General features: G+C 37.9%; 1 protein-coding gene across 1 annotated transcript in view; it reads left to right on the forward strand.

Annotated features, from left to right (window-relative positions):
• The first annotated feature begins 7920 nt into the window (after window positions 1-7920).
• NOX3 (NADPH oxidase 3) overlaps window positions 7921-21475 on the forward strand; it is a 37942-nt gene continuing 24387 nt past the window's right edge. The window contains exons 1-5 of the mRNA XM_051801682.1: window positions 7921-7965; window positions 8634-8729; window positions 8924-9034; window positions 10800-10884; window positions 19372-19517. Coding sequence (XP_051657642.1) covers window positions 7921-7965; window positions 8634-8729; window positions 8924-9034; window positions 10800-10884; window positions 19372-19517 — 483 coding nt within the window. The remainder of the gene's footprint in view (window positions 7966-8633; window positions 8730-8923; window positions 9035-10799; window positions 10885-19371; window positions 19518-21475) is intronic.

Genomic DNA, 21475 nt, shown 5'->3' on the forward strand with positions numbered 1-21475 from the left:
GCTTTTTTCAAAGCAACATAAAAACCAGCAAAAGTCTTATGAACTGCTTATGAGACGTGACATGTTAACAGTTGCTGTGACTCTTTGGCAAGTTACTTATTCTTCCCCTCTGATTTTCCTTTTAGTAATAACTTATCTTTGCCTTACAGAGTTTGATGTAAAGACTAAATAGAAATGTTGGAACAGCACTTTCAGTACAGCAAGAGTTACCAAAAAATGGATGTATGTTTTGAATGAAAAATACATTATTATATAATAAAGTTATATGAATAAAAGATTATATAATTATACAGTAAATTAGAGATAATTCAAACACTATCAAGTGAATATTGAAGTAAATGAAATAGAACATTTGAACAGAATTTTTGTTAAAACTATTTAAAAATTAGCATTATTTGTAAATCGGCTTCCCTCGGGGTTATACTTCTATAGAATAAATTTTAAAAATTTTGCTCAACTTTTAAAGTAATAGCAGTTTATGGACAGTCCTTTAAGTGCCTTTTAATTTCTTTATTCTCAAACCATAGGCAGTTGTTAGAACTTTTATGAGATCTGAAATGAGCAATATCTGAATATAAACCAACTTTAATATCTTCTGTTTTAAAGCATTATATTGGGGAAACCTTTAACAAAATCGAATTCATTAGCCTAAGTTGTAACTACAATATAAACAGGCATACATTAAATGCTATAATCACCACATCTTTGCCATCACCTGTATGTTCAGACTTACAATAAGGCAAATTTACAGCTCCACAGAAATTGCATGCATCTCAAAGCCTTGAAGCACTTGCAGTGGTAATCTAAATTTGGAGGAAAATGATGTAAGAGCTGACTTCCTGGAGCCCCGGTGAGGGGTAATGTCTGTGGAGAGCAGGTATGGCTGGGGTAAGGCCTGGGCAATGGGCTGGTGCTTGTGGGTGGTGCTGCGTCAGCAGATGCACTGTTTGTCACTGCCTGGCTGGAGGAAATGGGAGCTGATTTTGCTGCTTGTGTTGCCTTCTTAATAAAGCATGGCAGGAGACCAACCTGCATATGTTGTAAATGGAAGGAGGAAGCCCCCACACCGTGCCCAAAGGGGAGGAGAGGTGAAAGAAGAGCATGAGCTGGTCTGTTGCTTTCTTCTCCATACTTAGGCTCAGTTCAAGGGAATTACTTCACTACAGGTGAAAATGAATGAAATCAGGGTCTTATTAGAAGCAATCACTCAAAATTTAACTGTGAGGACCAAATCATGAGATGCGTTAAACATGTACAACCACTTGGTATTTTGTGATGGGCTTTATGTCCTAGAACTTCATTGCTTTGTCCATAGAGAGTTAAATCAAATGTGTCACAAATTGTAAGAAAAAGACTTCTTACCTATGTGTACTATTGCCATGAGACACTGGAGAAGTCTGGCATAGGACTAATTATTTTTAATTGCCAAAACTTACAGTGCTTTTTGAATACATTTAGGAGAGGGGAGAAAGAAATGGGGAGAAAATGTTGAAAGGAGAAATAGATAGAATCATGCATCAATTGGAAACCTTTGCTCACAAGAGTACTCTTGCTTAGACTATGGAAATACTTTTAAAATATCTGTCATCCTCCCATTTTGTCTTTATTCACTGCTTCTCCAGTTCTTTCTTGGTGTATTCAATCTTTATTCTCCACTCCTGCCTATACCTCTTCATGGTTTCTTCTCATAACAGAGAGATACTTCATAGACAGTGCCAATGGCTTATTTGAATTTCAGGTAGAAGCAAATAACATTTTAGTGGCAGAGAAATGAATCCAGGACACTTACAGCTTATGCTTTTATATATTGCTATACTGCAGTGTTAAAAATGATGGCCTGTAATTACTTTAAAGTACAATTTCCAATTCGAACATCCTAGAAAAATGCTTTCAAGTAAGTGAACTCTTAGCTCTTGACCTCTGTTCTTGTGTGCAGTTGTGAATAGCCATCTGGAAAGGCTGTACGTATTGCTACTCTCCTACATGTGCATGTGATTACTGACACCAAGGAGTACCATAGGAGTGACCTTTTAATGCTCCTACGCTGGGCAAACTGTATTTCATTTTTAATTTAATATGAAATGGGGTTTAATAATAATCTCAGAATGAATTTGGGAAGGAATATAAAGTCTAAATGAGGAGAAATCATTCACTGAAAACTGTTCAGATAACATACAGTTTTATCAACTCTGGTGATTTTACTACTATGCAAATAAGGAATTTGCATGGTGATGTGTTTTTTGGAAAAATTATTTGTGGCACACAGTCATAAAAACATACCTATATACAAATCCTTGTATTAATTAAATTGAAGTCTTTATTAGTGCCATTGCTACTCATTTTAAGGATATATGAAGTCTCCCAAATACCTATGAGTCCTTACTGTTTTCAGTGTATGCAGAGAAAGAATTTCAGACTGCATCAACCAAAATTTCTACAAAATATTCCACTGGAAATATTCAATCTAGCACTCCAAAACATATCAACCTCATAAAAATGGACTGCTAATGGGATCACAATGTTCTGAATTAGAACAGAAATAAAATCTAATCTAATAACTTCTTCATGAAAATTTTAACAAAAGACAAATTAATTTAGTTAAATTAAGTATGCTCATAGTCTTGGGTAAAAAAACCTTCAGAATGCTCCATTCACTTTGTTCTGGTAAACTAAAGGGAAATTGCAGACATCCAAAATGTCTGACATTGGAAAGGACCACTGGAAATCTACCTGTCTAACCTCCCTTCTCAGAGCTCAGAGTGGGGTCCCCTAAACCAGGCTGTTTGGGGCTATTTCCAGATGGCTTTTGAATATCTCCAAGAGTAATACTCCATACCCTCTTTGGGCAACCTGTGCCTGTTACTATCATAGTAAGAATTTCCTGATGTTCAGACAGAACCACCTGTGTTTTAGTTTGTGCCCATTGCCTCTGATCCTGTCACTGGGCACTACTGAGAAAATCTGTCTCCATCTTCTTTGGACCCTCCCATCAGGTATTTATACATATTAACATGATCCCCCTGAGTCTGCTCTTCTCCAGGCTGAACAGTCCATCAGCTTGTCCCCTCATGAAAGATGCTCCAGTCCCCTAAAGTGGCCCTGACTAGACTCATTCCAGCAAGTACCTCTTTCATGTATGGGGTAGCCCAGCTCACTGTAAAGACTGCTCCCAGCCACCTTGTCCTTCAGGTGTCTGGAAAGGGTTTCCAGGTAGATTTGGTCCTTCACTTTCCTAGGGATTGAGCTGAGACTGACCACTTCAGGTTCCCCAGATCCTCCTTCCTGCACTTCTTGAAGACAGGAGTGACACTTGCTCTCTTCCAGCCCTCGGGAGGCTCCCCCAGTGACCATGACCTTTCAAAGAGGATTAAGTGTTCACACAGTGACACCAGCCAGGTCAGCACTCTGGAGTGTGTCCCATCAGGTTCCACTGACTTTTGTATGCTCATCGGTTTAAATGTTCCCTAACCTGATCCTACTCCATCAAAAGTACATTTTCCATGCTCCAGACTTTCCTGCTTGCCCCAGGGTCCCGGAATAACTGAATCTCAGTCTCACCACTAAAAACTGAGGTGAAAAAGGGATTGAGTACCTCAGCTTCACCCTGTCCCTTGTCACCAGGTCTCATCCCCGATCTGGCCAGCCCTGGAGAGCATGGAGAGGATTATGTGCGGTAGTATAGAGGAATTGGTTGTGTGCTGATATGGAACAACCCTTTTATACGCATATGGTGTCTCTCTCAATGCTTTCTCATTGTGTTGGTGATATCCTGGCTCTGGGAAGGTGAATCATGGATGCTGTCATCCCCTTTTCTTTCTGCTCCTTGTTCTTCCCTTTTCTCCACTCATCTTTAAACTAGATGTTTTCCACAGCTTGCTACCCACAAAATAGCTGAAAGGATGATTCTTCTGGGTAACCTGTGGACACATCTATTAGTACAAGATTTCAGCTGCTTTGAAAGGTTGTTCCATTTTATTAATCTGGAAAACAGCTTTTATGAGAAAAGCAGCATTTTGCACATATAATTAGGAAGGTATGATACTCTATTTCTGGAGATGCACAGTCAAAAGCTGGGAGATTTTTGCACTCACTGAAACAAATATCTTTTGAACATCTGAAATTGCTCCTGAATATATTTTGATTATAGTGTGAGCATGGCAATAAAAGAGTTCCTTGAGAGAGAAAAGATTTGGATTCAGATATTTATATTGTTTGGCTGGGAACTGATTATTTCCCAAGCCACAGCTCTTAGGTTTCTCATTGATAAACCTTTCTGCTGGCTTCAGGAAAGAGTCAGAGCTGGGGTTGCCCTCTGCAAACGGGGTGCTGAGCCCTGTTTCAGGCGGAAACAACAGTTGTTCCCACACTGGTCAGTGGAAAATTCCCTTTTAGCCTCCAACATGATTTTTTATTTTAATCCCAGACCCTTTGCATTTTGCCATTCTATTGACTCCTGCTCTTAATTCCTGCAGCCATCACTGGTGTGCGCTGCAATCCCAGGTCCTGGTACTGCCCACCAGTTGAGGTACCCTTAATACCAGTATCAGGTCTGCTAAGAGAGGGGAAGAAACTCTTTTATTGCACTGTCTTTTTATTACACTGGCTTATGGAGTTCAAGAGGAGCTAGATCTACAACCAAAAGTCTTTTCTTCTTTTTAAAGGGGTTCTGAAATTTTATTTTGCTCTTCTGGATAGAGGCAGAAGTTTTTCTCTCAATTTTGTGCCTTGTAACCAGTGATTGGGTTTGTAGATGTAGTCAATACTTGCTATACCCTTGCTAGTTCTGCCAGCTGCATCGCAAGTGTTTTGATAACTGCATTTTTTGTTGTTTTTCAAGCCCACTTCCAGGGAAAAAAATTTTAATATTTTATTAAAAAATAAACACATTGTTACTGAAAAAAGCTTTAAATAGGAAGCCAGATGCCCCTGTAGTCTCAACACTCAGTACTCTGCCTCAAACTGCACACTCTCTATTTTTTACATTCATAAATTTTAGAATAATCTGATTATTTTTGAATCTTTGGCACTGACAAGACTCATATTACATTAGTTTTTCAGAGCTTTAGGGATTTTATGAATGTTCTCAAACCGCAAAACAGTTCCCCCATCCATAATGTGAGTACAGTTCATAAAAGAAAAAAAATCCATTAACATTAATGAGGTAGTTAAATTTAAAAAAATAAAATCCCACTATAAGAAAATCTCTAAAAATTCTATAGCTGCTTTTTTCTACTAGTCACTCAGCCACTATTTACAGAAATTCAGTGTTCTTTTGCAAAGCTACAATCAGAGCACTGAAGAACAATGAAAGCTGAACCTTGACCTCTGTTCCTTTACGGTGTCTTTCGAGGAAAACAAACAAAACAAAACCAACCAAACAAAAAATTACCACAGAAAAAAACCAACCCCCCACACACATACACAAAAAACCCCATAAACAAAACAAAAACAGTCAAAAAACCCCAAAACAACAACAACAAATCAGCTTCAGCAGTTTCTCTCTCCACAGAAGTTGAATGGTTTATCCAGTATATTGCATGGCTTCTTCATACAACAGAGACAAATCTGACTCCCACTTCTTAAACATTTTTGTGCAAATAATGCTAAAACTTTATGTGCAAATAATATTAAAATTAGATAACACAGCAGCATCACCATTTTGTACAGTCTAACACAAAGCATACCCTCTGATACAGTCAGCAATTAAATGGATTTAGTTGGTCTGCAAAACTAAAGCAGTCTGATCCTCTGGATCACTTTTTTAGCTATATCCACCTCTGTAAATATCATAGTGAAGCTTATTAAGTTAATTCAGGTTACTAACAGACATAAAGTCAAGCACACAGGAAAACTATGAAAGGGGTAGGGCAGTGTTCAGAGTCAACCAAAATGATCTGGCCTTTGAGAAACAAGGCATGCATATCTAATAGTAAAATTAAGATATCCTAGCAAAATGAAATATATATAGGTATATGTATGCAGTCTCAGGCTAATAATTAATTTGTCTTGCAAAGGGTAAGCACTGTTGAAAGTACTTTGAAACAATTACTTACAACGTCAGATAGAAGTTGCTGTCAAATAGAATAGAACTAACTGTGATTGAGGTCTGTAGCAGTAATTGATACAAACATTGACATTAATGCTGAGATACTTACATGGAAGAATTCAGCACCTCATAAACCTCTTTCCATGCAAAAACTGACCTTTTAAGCTAATGACAGTTGCCTGTTTCTTGCATGGGAACTCAGCATGCCCAGCACTGCTTGTTCCCCAGTCGCCAGAGTGAATCCCTTTTTGTCCTTATTCTATATCCTTTTTAGGACAGTTGCAGCTCATGATAACACAACAGCAAAATGGAATACCATTATAACTTAAATCAATAAAATGTCCTTTCCTGAGTCTTTTCTGAATAGTTTGTGCTAGAAATTGGCTGAGATCACTGCAAATCAGTATAATGAAACTATGATGACCAGTTCCTTTGTACAAAATGAAGCAATAAAGAGCTTTTCGGTTAGCTTTATGTTTTTATTGATAGATACCATACTGGAGACCACACACATTACTGTTATATATGAGAAACAACATAGCTGTTTCAACAGACAAAAATTAAAGTGTAGTTGATTCATTGGCTCCTTTAAGAGGACTGGCATCTGGACCACATGCACTTCAAAGTCAAATGCTGTACTGAGATGTGCTGCTTTGAAGTACAGCTGCTGATCCAGACAAATTTTGGAGCCTAAACTAGCATGTGAAGCTGCTGTACTCTGAAAAAAAAAATCTATTTCAGATGCCAGTTTTAACTCAGTTTAGAAAATTGCTGTCTGGATCGGTTGAACTTCAAAGCAGAACATCGCGGTGCTGCATTTCCCTTTGAAGTGCAGCTAATCCAGATAGTGGGCTTTCTCTCCCTCCTTTTTTCTAAGTAGTTAAAATTGGCATCTGACCTTACTAGTATTTCTCTTCACCATCTGCACATTCTTCCTCCCTTCTCCCTCATTTCCTTATCTTTTGACCTCTGAAAAATACAGCAAGGTTCACTGTCTTGTTAGCTCCTACATTACCAAAGCTACTATAAAGAGAGTGGTTATGTGAGTGCCTATATCAAGTTACAAAATGGCCAATTACTGCACATGGCTTGTCATAAAGTTTGTTAATAAATAATACTTAACTTTACCATCCAGGAAAAATAAAACTCAAAGTAAATCCTTTGTAAACACTTGTATTTAGAGTATTCATAACCACATTCTCATGGTTCTGCTAACTTATATGAACAGCCATTAGCACTGGTTAAAAAGTAGCTGAGCTTGACAGCATTTCAACCTTAAGAAATTTTAAGTTATTTTGTCACAGAAAGGTCTCCTTCACAGGCAAGTCAGGAAAGCCTTAAGGAAGAGGTTTTACTAGAGAAAGAATGAGATTACCACAGGCAGAATATGCAGAGCTTCTGGCAAGAGGAGCCAAGGGTAAATGCAGTGCCCTCACCAGGACATGCTCCCATCTTATACACACATAGGGATGCTGCCATTTGCTGCTGAATAAAAAAAACAAATCATGAAGAAATGCTGCACTCTCTTTAAACAACAAAAATAAAGTAAAAAAAACCCCAACCAAATACATATTAGTACAAGAGGACAATTTAATGACAGCATCTCTCATTTACTGAGAAATAACTCTGCAGAGAGAAAGGACTGGACAATGACCAGCATTTTTTTTACAGAGGTCATGAGACATTTGGGTGATCTGTTCTTCTCAGGCAGTCTTTAATTAGAAAATTCCTAGAGAGAGCTCCTGCTCCCACTAGGTGCTTATTAAAAACTAAAGACAAAAGGAGTTAGTAGCAAAGCCTAAGGAAGTGACAGAGAACTCAGGACGCTGGAAGGCAAGAGTCAGCTGCTGCTAGCACAGGGAGAGGCGCTCAGAATGAGATGCTGGATCTTGAATGAAAAACTTTCAGTGCTGTTATTAGTGAGTATTTTTAGCATTAAAAAAATCTAATTGGATATATATAAATATTTTAAGCTTGTTTAAAAGACATTTTATGGTTTGCTTACAGTAATGTTCCCAAGTTTAATGTAAAACTTGCTATAAAATATTCAGCAGTCTTTTATAACTAGTCTTAAAAAACAATTTAAAGGCTTGCTCTTTTATTTTTAATTATTTTTAAGTCCATTTACTTTAGTCCTCAGATAAAGGGAGGAGGGGGTTGCAATTCTAATTGAAATTATATTATGAATTATTTTTCAGAGGCTTTGATGAATTGAGCATGGGTAGCAGAGAAAGGAATTTCCTCAGCTCCTAACTCCCTCTGTTTTTGTGATTCTTTAATTTTAGGTTTTATTGCCTTTTTAGAGACGAGGTTAAGCCCTGTGTTTAAGAGCAAGTTTACCACGACACAGGAAATGTCATTTATATCCTCTACTAGGGATGAGGATACGACTGTAATCCTGCATTCGCTAAAAGACAGTCTCATTTGAGTAGGCATTTTTGATTTCTGTCATCTGTGATCAAGAACTGTACTGCACACTGATTTTGAAACATCTCTCAGATACTCTTAAAACTATAACCATAATCAGTTTTAAATGCATTAAAAAATACTGTAAGTGTCACTAACCTGTAGTCTTTCTGCTTTGTAGTTGGTGTGGCTGGCACTGAATTTCTATTTGTTTATTGATACCTTCCACTGGTATGAAGATGACAATGCTTACATTTATACACGGATTATGCTGGGAGTAAGTTTGAGTTTGATTGTTAAAGGGCTCCACAGGAAGACTGTATTCATAGTCTGATTTTACATACATCCTTCATAAAACTTTTGATGCTTCAACAGTAATTTTCCCACATAAGAGTATTATATTAATATTTTTCTTTTTCACTTCCTATATCAAGCTTGTAATTTAATTTCTTTACACTGTTATATGTACAGTCAACCCTGGCTTGGGCAAGAGCTTCTGCAACGTGCCTTAATTTTAACAGCATGCTAATCCTGTTACCAGTCTGTAGAAACCTTATTTCATTCTTAAGAGGAGCAAGCATTGTAAGTACCATTTCTCAAATAGCCAATTTATCCTCTCTTTTTATTTCTGTAGTTCAGCAGAATTATCCATATCAAACATTTTCTAAGGAATTTTAATTTTTTATAGAGAAGTCTGTACACTATTGCCTAGTTATTACCATTTAAATTGTCAGTATTCATGACTGAAGAGAAACAAATGGCTTGTTTAACACAGTACTCTAAATGCTACACTGATTTTGGCAGCTGCTGCATAGCATGGTGTCATGAAGAGAAAAGTGAGAAGCTACAAAAAAGGGACATAATAATGCAACTTGGCCAAATAGAGAAAATACATATCCATCATGTGTATTCTGTGTAGCTGCAAAGTAAAAACTGGAGAAAGAAAATGTACAGACAGATAAAAGTGCTTTAAGGCATATGTTTAAACCCTTCTGTCTGAGTAACCACCAGTCAGGTCTTCATTTGTGGTAAACATGTTTTTGTAACAGAGTGGTCATCTCCGTTAATGTAAATGCTCAGAGGCATTTACATTAACCTTGGAATCACACATAGGAAGTACTTGAGGCTTTAGTTCTACTAACTATAGCTTCAACTTGCATTGAATTATTATAGTCAGAGCAATTCCAATGCCACATGTTTGGGTAAAAAAAATCACTGATCACTTCATGACTCCAAGAACAACAAGAATTTAGCAATGGTAGCATTCAGTGATTTTATTGTAAGCTAGTTCTTATTTCAGTTCTGCCTTTTTTTTTTCCTTGATTGTTTGACTTAGCTGTCAAGCAGTCTTTAGGCTGGGAATCAACACTGTTATATAATCGAGTCCAGGAGCTCAGCATTTAGCAAAAAAACAGTTGTCTTGGCCTTTTGCATCAGTTTGTGAATTAACACAAAATATATACATGCCCACTTAGATGCTGAATAAGAACTCAGAGAACTGGAACTCTTCTCACAGATAGTATTTTGCTCTTCTGGACAATATTCTGTTCTTGTGGAGCATGGTACAGAGCAACTTGACTGGCTCTAGTATGGTCAGCAGTGTGCTAGATCCAGTGACTCTCCAAGGAGGTGCTGTGTATTGCACCCCGCGGTGCTCCAGATTTTTGGAAGTTGTATTAGCTGGGAAGCAATGTGGATAAATGCCAGGATCTTTAGCATGGCACCATGCCAGGTCATATCAGCAATCCAGACACCCACACCACCATTCAGAAACTGAATTCTGTCCAGGCTGTCTTGGTTCCAGCAGAGCATGTTAGTTTTGGCTCCTGAAGCCAGCACCCGGCCCCGGGCTGACTCTGCAGAAGCACCCAGCTGGTCGCGAGCACACCACTGCTGAGCACTTCCAATAGTGGATCAGCATGCAGCCACCTGAGGTCTAGACAGCCTCACCCCCCAGCAGAGAAAATGTTTTCATTGGAAGCTCTTTGCCAGCAGCTCAGCTGTGCTCGTGCAGCTAAACCTGAGCTTGCAAAGCAAGCCTGGTGTTTTTTACAGCAAATCAGTTAATCGCCAGCCCAGATAAACCACTCACAAATCACGGCTAAATGAAGCAGAGCTTTGTCAAACCCTTTTTTGAGTCACCAACATAGGGTGAATAGCTTCAGAAATCCAGGAGTGTCACTATGCTGGAAACAGTTACCTGAGACCCAAAACTAGCCCAAAACTCTCACTGAATCCCTTCAACATTCCATTCTTAAATGTACTGAACTCTTCTGTTCCCCTCTCCAAACTGTGAGTTCTAAACACTAAAAGAATGATATAAAACAAGTTCTGCTTTTTCACCAAGTGCTGTGGAGGAGCACTGAGGAGACAGCTTGACAAAAACATCACATTTCACAAGATGGTTGCCTATGGAATAGCTGTAAATGCAAGTAAGCTTTTTTTGGTTTTATTTTTTTTTCTTATTTGCCTTCAAACTGTTCTGAGTTCCACAGTGATTCTGCCTAATGCTGTAATCCCCATCAGCTCTGAGACATGCTATTTTAGTGCAATCATTTGTTGACTGCAGTTTTAAATATGTGTAGGAGTCCCATCTGATTAACCATTTGCAACCTTTTGTGCTTGAAAAAAGTTTGACTATTAAGGCAGTAAACTTTCAACCTGGACAGTAACTATCAGTTGCCACGTAATTAATCTGACCAATTTATGTGCTCTTAACATTTAGTGTAAATAACTCTCATTAAATCCCTGAGTGTAGATGTTTGGGGAGATAACACAGCATTACTGTCTGATTTCCTGAGGAAGTGATGCTTACGAGTCACACCACACATCTTTCCATCAATACCTCTTCAATAATTTTTCAACTAGATAATAGATTTAATCCGAATTTGAGAGAGATATCTGTCTCGAAAAAGCAATGAATTCCTACATATTTATTTTAAGTAGGTGATGGGCACAGGGAACTAATAGCCCCCTTGAGGTAAAAACAGGATCTTAAGATCAAAATGTATCTCTTCTCCTGATCCTAGTGACTTACAGAGCTATAGATGTTTGTTTACCTGACTGGGAAGAAGAATAGCACCTTCCTGCTCTCCAAGTAGTTAAAGCACCTGGAGAAGATTGAAGCTTGTAGGAGTTTAGAAGACGAGGGGAACAGGAGACAGTATGAGGAAGAGGGATGTGCAGAGAAGAATGTACAAAAGCAAATATGAAGAAGGACATGAGCGCATTAGAGATGGAGAGGTATTTGAGGCAGATGGTTCTCTTAGAAAATGTGAAGGAGACAGAGGAATTAATCAGGGCTATTTGCAAGCATAAGACGTTGCAGGGCAACAGTTCTACCCCCAGGCTGTCAGGGTGGATCTTGGTCTCAATATTTTTTTCAGCTTGCATGAGGGAGCTGCTTTTGCATGTATAGGCTGTTAATGTCCTCATGCAGTGAGACAAGAATATGAAGTCAGGATTGCCAATAGGAATCAATAGCTAAAGTTTGTCTTTTACATGTCATGGTAAAGAATTCAGAGGAGAAGGCTAGGGGATGCAAACATTCATCTTGTCGTGTACTATGATGATTTACTTATCTGTCATGTCCATTCATTTATTAGAACTCAGTTTCAGCATAAAACAGATTCCTACAGAATGCAACATTGCTTCTTTAATTAATAAACCAACCCTGAAATGTAAATTAACCAACTTCTACTTGGTGTATAATAGGTCAGGCTCCAAAAAGAAAGCAAAATTGCAGTCAAACCTTTCATGTTTTTGGCTTTTACATTCATATTAAAATGTCTCCTAGTGCATTAAGGGTGGACAGTTTGGGAAGTGCAAGTCTATCAGAAAAGTGATTACTTTATGGCTTCAGTAATTCCAAGGAAAAAGACACAGGAGCTGATGTGAAATGACAGAAAGCATTATCATTTTATTCTATCACTCTCTAGGGAGAAAATGAGTGTTCATTGTTGAGTTGTTATTTGGGTTGGTTTTGTTGTTTTTTTTTCTAAAATATAAAATGGACAAATAGTTGATATTTCAGGAAGAAAACACAGTACGGGGAGGTCTAATGAACAAAGCATGACAACTTATGAATTTGTGCTTCCCTAACAGTCAAGTGAGAAAAAACTATCATATTTAGGAAAACATTACATTGCTGTATAGCCAGACTTGGGTAAAGAACAGCCAGAAACTCAATTGCCTGAAATTAAATTTAAAATTCCTTTAAAAAAAAGTCTACAGCACACATTGTGACAGAAAAGCAATGTTTCAGAGTAAAGAGGTACCCACAAGTAAACTGAATCCCTTTTAATAAAATCTAACACTGTTAAAATGATGTGTAAATAGATGCCATTTTCCTCTCAACTGACACATTATTTATCCAAGTTCTACCTATACTGCCTTTTATTACACAAAAACATAGTCAACTCCTATTAGTCTATTGCAATTTAGTAATTCCTAGTTAAATGAATGTTCTCCCCTCTATGATCAATAGCCTAAATGTGGCAGCAAGAAGTTAAACCAATTTGAAGATCAGATCAGTAAGTTTAGCCTCCCAATATAAAATCGTAGACTCCTTTATTATTTAAGTAACATGTATTCATCTCGGCTTGCCAGGTGGTGTTATTCCAGCATATTTATTTAATGGTGTGCTAAAAATAGTCAATGCAACATTAGTATTGTCTGGTTTCTAACAGGCAGCCAGCCCAGCTGAGGTGTGCGTGGCCCTGGAAAAAGTACATCTGCACCTTTAATTTTTCATCACGTCCAATACAAATTCAAGAGCAGGCTTTAATTGGTCAGGTCATAAAGGGATATAATTAGAGAACAGTGGAACAGGGAAGCTGGAGGAAAGAGAGAGAGTAAACAATGCTATCTATAATCAAGGGCATCATTGAAAATTCAGTAAAGGGAATTCTGCTTACTTTGGCTTTCTGCGTTCTGCATGCCTGTCTGTGATAAGAGCTGTCTGGGAGTTATTCAGACACTAATAAATCTTCCTTATAGAGTCGTAACCTTACTAGAATAAAATCAGACTTTCATGCACTCTCAGTTTGATCAGTGCAAATAATTCTCTGCTTTCTAATGCAAAAGCAACTTTACAGTTGAGAAGCAGTGGTCTGAAACTTAAAGATACCTACAAAGGATAGCAAATAAAGTTTTGTACAACTCCTCCCTCTTACTGTTTTTACCCTCTTAAGAAAGTACATTCATACATTTTCTGAAGTGGGCAGAGTTATGGGGGATATTTTTTTTTTGCTTTGACATGTTGTGCACATCTTGAAGAATAAACTGATTCTTGCATTGTATTGATGTTTGCAGAAAGGTTATATAGATATTTTGCTCCAACAATCTTTGAATTATGATGTTAATAAAGTTTAAGCAATTAAGGAAAAATAGGGGAAGAACAGCAATTCCGGCAGTGTGATTTTCTTTAAAAACGTGCAAAATGCAGATAGAAGTGCGGTGATGCCAGGTGTGTTTGACTTCTGACAAGCACTGAAAAATCTATAGCTAAAAATACTAGAAAACCTTTCAATTTTCAACCACTTTTTGGTAGACTATGAGAAGAGCTTTGGTGATCTGAGTCACATTTTTGTGTAAGCAACTAAGTTTTCAGGGAACTAGATGCTTATCTTCCAAAGAGGTTTAGCTGATATCTCAGTGTTGTACTTCCAGAAATTACAGAAAATCAAACTTGCATTAAACTTCCTTTTTTTTCCAGTCAGATTGTTTATATCTAGACTTAATGCAAGCACTAGGAAGGAAACTATATTAAATTAAAGATTATAAGCTTCCAGCTAAGATAAAAAAATGATCCAAGTCATGTTCTTCTTTGATGTTTATAACCATTCTTAAAAAAAAAAAAAAAATCCAATGCAAGTATGTGTGTGGTCACTACTGTAATTTTTACACAGCGTGTGCTTTTTTTAGTCCACAAAGACAACATGTAGTTGAATTAAGGGATTTGTGTAACCAGAAATGGCACGAGGCAGTGGGTGGCAGAAAGAACTCAAGCTTGATCGGGGGCAGAATTCCCCGTGTCTGGGTTATCTGCTTGCAAAGCTGTTCTCTTCAGTGTGGGCAGAAAGGCTGAGATTTGACCCTTTTACTTTATCATGATAGGTTGGTTAACCAAAACATTTAACTTCTAGCAGCAAGCTTCAATTTGATTATTATCCTGTACAGGCATGCAGAAAAAGAAAGAGTGAAATCTTTCCTCAGATAAACACATGCAATTTCTGTTTAGTTCAATGAGAGTCATGCATGCTTCACTGAAGGCACAATTGGCTGAATAAGAGTAGCTAAATTGACCAGACTTTCAAGATAATTTAATTACATCTCTTTGTATTTAAGAATATCTACAGTAAACACCATGCTGTAATAGCAATCCTATTCCTCCCTCTCCTTCCAATAAAATCTTTTATTTGATCTCAGAGATGGACTAGATAGAACATCTCAGGGTCAAATACAAATTAATGTATGTTAAGTGCTTCAGAGGTTCCAGATGTTGTTATAAACAACAGTCAAAATCCTTCAGTCTTCATGAACACTATAAAAAAGGATTTTGTTTGAAAGGTTGGATGATTTATTTCATATGTTATATTTGGTCATGCAGCATGAGGGAAAAATTGAACTGAAAATCCTGAGATGTGGTACCTTAAACTTTGCCCTCATGGTTAACTTATCTAAGTGGTGCAGGGAAAAAAAAACCCAACTGTTGTTAAGCTCAGATTTCAGAAATCTGCATATTAATTTTGGAATTGCTTAGTAAATTCTATACACTGTAAACCTTCAGAAAATGCACTTTAGGGATGTAAAATATTTTAGTTAATGGCAATGTGTTCAGTGCCAGACTTTTTAGTCTGCTACAACCATTGTACATTAAATGAACCGCACTGAAAATGGAATTAAATCTTTGCATTACTCTTACCATCCAGCTATAATTAATTTTTAGAGTGCATCCTTTTTGCTGGCAGCACATGAAAAACCATCAGAAGTATTAATCTAATAACACGCCAGGCAATACGTACGATCATGGAAGACTCAGGTAAACTAACATATTCAGTACATCATTAGTTTGAATGTTAATATTTTTCAATGTATCATTATGTGCTATACATTAAAATCTACTACAGAAAACTTGCAGAAAAAAACCAAAAAAACAACTCTCCTGTTCATTCCGGAAGTCTTCTACACTTGTAATATCCTCTACCTGTCAGATGAAAGCTGGAGAGAAGCCACCCAGAAGGCACGTTGGAGTAAATCCCAAAGAAGATGATGTTTCCATTGACAGAAACACTTATAGTGAAACAGAACAATATACAGATGGAAAAACCAGTGTCCTTTAATGGATTGCAGAAAAATCTTACTAGGTTAGGTTGCAGAAAGTGGATCTCTTCCTCCAGGGAAAAGTTGCAATGTGACTACTCTTCATTAAACCTTAGGCTTGAGACTTTCTTGAGAAACTATATCCATTTAACCCATTATTTTTCTGTCCAAGACGAGAAATACTCTGTTAGGAAATGTGAACCTCTGTCTGTCTGGAGGAAACTACCACCTCATTTTACTCTCAACACTCAGCATATACTAAATAGCACTAGATTTCCTGTCACTGCTGACATGACTAGAATTCGTACAAATCATGTACAACCCTGCACTTTGAGGAAAGTGCAATGTTTTATAGCCTTTTAAATAACAGAAATGCCATCATTTCATGTGAGTGCCTCACAGTTTGTACTATCACTTAAAAAAAAAATCTATTGTTCGGGAGGTGGAAGAGAGAGTGTTTTACTAGGAACACAGATTCAAAGCTCCACATCTAGTCAATGTAGCTATTTTAAATTAGCAAGGATAGTCCAAAACCTCCAGCTGAGAGTCTGCAGGGAACCCTTGGTAAACCATCGCTATGGATCATAACTGTGTGAAACTCACATGGTCCCAAGGCTATGGTGACTATTACATCAGAGTTATAAAGAGCATCCTGCAGGTATAGAGGGCAAGAGGCCCAAGTTACATTAATCATAAGTGGATGCCAAAATAAAACTGCTTAGTAGAAGTCCACTCAGAGATTTGTTGTCAGAACTTTCCATCCTTTGAAAGTTTTCTCTCCTCTTTCTCTTAGTCCAGTACCAGACTATGTTCAGCATGTAACGCCACAACTTACCAAAGACAGCAGTCTGTTACTCCAAACTCCTGTCCTGCAAGTGAGCTCTTTTACATGTCAAAGAAATCAGGATCTCATAAAGCAATGACTTGGTTCCCTTCCAGCGGGACCTGATAACATCCTTACCAGGCCAACACATCTGTTCTGAAAGAAGACCCTTGTAGCAGCAGTTCCTCCCTTCCCACTCAGCACTTGAAAGTGCTGCTACACTTAAATACATCAACAGTGTTTATATACTGCTTATACATCAGTTGTACACTGGGGAACAGATTGCCACAGCCCCCACACAGCTGCCACCTAAACCGTGCAGCTCAGAGCTTCTTGAGCTTTTGGGTTTTGGCAGTCAGAACTCACACATCTCACTCACTGCTTGTGGTCTGGTGTAACCTTTCTTCAGAGCTGCTGAGGTGCTGGGAGCACCCTCATGTGCAGACTCTGGGAAGCATCTTCCACTGGATGCTAGCCAGATTGTTTAACATGCAGCACCTTATCCGTAACAGCGTGTGCAGGACATGCCCGACCACTGAATCCAATACCCTCTGATGCTCACAGTCACATCATAGACACTCTTTCATAAAATGACCAACCTTCAGCTGAAAGCTGCTTAGATTGCTTGATCCCATTATCCCCTTTATTGAAAGGTTATTTTAGAGTCTCATTCCTTTGATGGCTTGAATCTGTCTTCTAATTTCCAAGCTCATTTTATCTCTGTGCAGTTCATACCCATTTGGATTCAGTCTCTATTCTACTGAAGCTATTGCAGCCTGTATAAATAACTTATTATTTATTGGGCCAAAGATTCAGAAAAAATAGGAGCTTGATTTTGCAGTTTGGGTGCTCAGAATATTCTCTTGGGATGACTGTGTCAATAAATATTTGATTATTTTTATTATGGGTTTCATCAGGATACAGCTCAAAAGAGAATAATCAGTCAGCCCAGTGACTAGGACATGTGATTTGGTTTAAAGCCTTACTTTAAATTTAATGTAACTAGGATTTTAAAGTAGGTCTTTCATCTCCCAGTAAATGTCTAAGCATGAGGCAATGAGGTGAAGCAGGTGTCAATGAGTGGCAATGCGGAGTCCCGAAGCTAATATGACATTTTGGATGAAGTGCAACCTTGACAATCAACCAACGACAGCACATCTACTGCTCTAGAAGGATCACCACATAAGTACAGAGTGCAAATAGTCTCTTTCCAGCCTGGACATTTGGGATAACCTACTGGTGGGGGGAAGAGTGCAACGTTCTACCTTTTTGCACTGGCTGCTTTAAACACTTCCATGGACAGCATCCTACCTTAACACATATTCCCATGCACACAGCTCTCCCCAGGTGCTGCAGAGGAGCTGGACTCCAGCACGTAGAATGAGGGAGCTCAATAAGTGGGTAGGCACATAAAAGACTTAGCAATACCAAAGTCCTTATGCATTTAATCCTGTGTTTTCATCCATGATTATACAGTGACTAGCACAGTAAGACATTACTTTCATGCATGTAGTTACAACTAAAAAAAAAGGGAGAAAAAAACAAGAGGATGAGGAAAGAAGGAAAAAGGAAGAAGAAAGAAGAAGAAGAAAGAAAGCAGAAAGAAAAAGGAAAAAGAAGAAAATAAGGGAAGAACGAAGAGAGATGAGAGAAAAGAGAGGAGAAAAGAGAAAAAAAGAATCTTTTTTGAGAGAATATTGTTCAGGGAAGCAGATCATATTTGGTTTACTACAAATGCTGCCTTTTAGAAAGGTTTTTTTAAATAGTCAGGGACAGAAACAGATAACCACTGAAGGAGAGATGATAACAGCAAGCTAATTATAAGAACTAGAAATAGCATATCCTAATAGCTCTACTGTAAACATATAATTATTTTTCATTGTCATTTTTTCATCCTTTGGCTTTTAATATTTTGCATTAGTTACAGTTTTCCTGTAATGGATTTGAGAATCTCTCATATTGAAAAATGAAATTCTGTACCTATCTTGTTTGTGATTTTATCTATGTTAGCCAATAATAAAACAAATTTCTTCCTTTTCCACTCTTGAAATAATCCTGTTTCCACTCAGGAAAATAATTATGGGAGAGTTCTTACTTCAGTTTGAGGCATTTTTCTAAACTGACCATTTCCTATACCTTTTGGGAGCAGGCAAGAAGCAGAGGCAATGTATGCTGTTCAGGAAAAATCAGCTCTAACATTGTGGTTCGCAATTCTCCCTTAAAATCATAGTTCCTGTGGCTTTCCCAGGCTCCATCTACATAAAATAATGCTACAGCTACTTGTTAATAGGGAACGGATTTTAAGTGCAGCTCTTAAAGATCAGTAGTGCAAGTTGCAAACAGGTCCATGATTAAAACAGTCAACTCAGTGTCCCATGTAGCAAGGGTAAACCATTGCACATTCCAGTATATTAATAAAAAAATACAAATTTTAATCAGTTTACCTAATTTTGAACAATTCAAAATCAGTGGCACACACTTTTACATCAACTCGCAAGAGGCCCCTTGTGATGACACTGAAGACTGCAGGACACTTGACTGTAAACCTGGGAGGTGACGTTGGAGGTGGTCCTCTCCAATGGGAAGCAGTTGCTCCAAATTAGACATGAATTTGATAAAATTCTCTTTTTATTGTCAGCTTAACCCAAGCAAAACTCATAGCTTATGCCCAAGCTTTTCAAATAGCTCACAGTGTGCATGGTGAACTTCCTTCTGGCGCTGTGGACACATACAAGTGTGTCTGTAATTTCACACTACTCTTTCTCTCATGCAGCCATCCATATTGTTGCCCACTTGATCAACATCGAGCGGTATCATACTAGCCAGTCAAAAGAAGCTGGGGAGTTACGGAATAAACTTTCTGGTCTTGGCAAGAGCCCAAATGAAAGCTACTTGAACCCAATCAGGACCTATGAAACAGTAAGCTGTCACTTTTTTGGTTTTCTCATCTACAAAGTTTTCCTCTGTGGATTCTATTGTCAGTAAAACTGTATTTCAAAGCCTTTTAACCAGAGCGAGAAGGTGCTGCCAAAGGTTAACCTCAATTTCAGCTGAAAACACTTACTCAGAGCTGCAATTTTCAGGTTACTCAGCTCAAAGAAATGTCTACAGTATTTTAATTAGTTTGTCAGGAGGCAGCTGGTGGGGGGAGGATAAGGAGTGTTGTGAATAGTAGGCAATTAAATGAACCTGCAAAGAATTTTAAAAAACCTCAAAACTTAATTATCAATACATGGAACAAACACAACATTTTTTCAGAAAGAAAAAAACAAGCAGCAATAGCACTTCACAGTATTTTTTTTCACATTTACTGTTTGTCTCTCCCCATGGTTGTGCAGCATCTTTGCAATCTGGGGGTTGATTCTGCCTTGTTACATGTAGAGTGTGGCTGCCCAGGCAAGAGCACATTCAAAACCATGCAGAGGCTTGCTGCATATAGGAAGCAGTGTAGGGGGAAGCTGGTGCTGCTGTGTGCTCTTCAGAGCCTAGCAGGACTACTGGCTTCTCAACCCTGCGAATAAATGGTTCTGCTTGCTTTGGGGAAAGAAGTGATTGTGCCTCCTGTCCACTTCCTTGGATACACCCCAACAGCATTATAAGCTCTTCCTTATAATATTTATAATATAACAAAAAGCAGAGCCTTTCTGCATGGTAGGCATGCAAACCATGCAAAAGTTAATAAGCTTTTTTTCCTTATTCCATTATAGTACACATCACATTTATGTTATATGTTTCCTTGTGTATCCTGTTGCATACTGTTACATATGCCAGGGTTGAAATGGCCCTAGTGAGATGCCCATAATATTGTTTCTGCTCTTTAGAAAATTTCCACATAGTCAGCATGAAATAAGGACTACTTGAACACCACAGAGGGGGGCTCTGTCAACCAGGGATGCTCTCCACTGAAACAAGAAACAAAGTGGCTGTACAGCCATTCGATAGGATTCAATAGTACTTTCCAGATGGAAGGCTTGTTCTGCTTTTTCTTAGTTCCTCTCCAGTTTAGATAGTGTGGGTTTTTTCATCTTTCAAAGCAAACAAGTAAACAATTCTCAAATTTGAAGAAAATCAAGCAAATTAATGCAGTCAATGGTATGAATGGAAAAGTCTCCATGTTAGTATAGACAAAGTAGTCAGGTTTATCAAAAGAGGACAGCAAGCTAAGGGCTTAGCTGCACAGTCTTTCAGTGACCACTTTTACTGCATGCACGTGACATGATCCTCAGGAGCAGAACAAAGCTCACGGCTCTGAACAGGAACTTACCATCTTTCAGTATGCATTTTTTTCTCCACTGAGCATTCCCATGGTAATATAATTGTGAGGTAGACCTCTAATTAGCATTAAGATCCTAAATACCCTTGAGGAGGTAGGCTAGAAATTTTCGAGATCCTTTCCCAGTAATATACTCCACAATTACCTTTCAATTTACAGCCTAGATTTTACTCTAACCTCTAATATTTATATTTCTTTTATCACCCACTTGTGTCTCAGTAGCTACACTCAGAATTCATAAATTATGAAGGAAAGCAAACCAAAGATTGCTTCTAACTTCAGAGAATAAATTCTGAGATCAACAACTCAGGCTTTCTTTTCAGTTTCATCCTACTCCCGTAGAAGTAATGTACTAAGTGTCTCTGACATTTTTCCTTGTTTCATCTCAACATTCAAACTAGCCACTGTAGTGGAAATGTTCAAAATATCACCTAGATCAATCCTGTTAGTATGTAATAGGATCTGAACACACTCTTCACAGGTACCAATTTGAAACTGTACTGTGTGCTGTCAAGCGTGAACATTTGAAAGAATGATTTTACTGTAAAAAGTGACTGTAAAAATGGCATTGTGGAATTTTCTCACCTCTAGGATTTCCATATCA

Source organism: Manacus candei, unplaced genomic scaffold, assembly GCF_025592945.1.
Source record: "Manacus candei isolate 608988 ecotype Guabito, Panama unplaced genomic scaffold, ASM2559294v1 h1tg000052l, whole genome shotgun sequence".
In the NCBI taxonomy this organism is placed as follows: Eukaryota; Metazoa; Chordata; class Aves; order Passeriformes; family Pipridae; genus Manacus; species Manacus candei.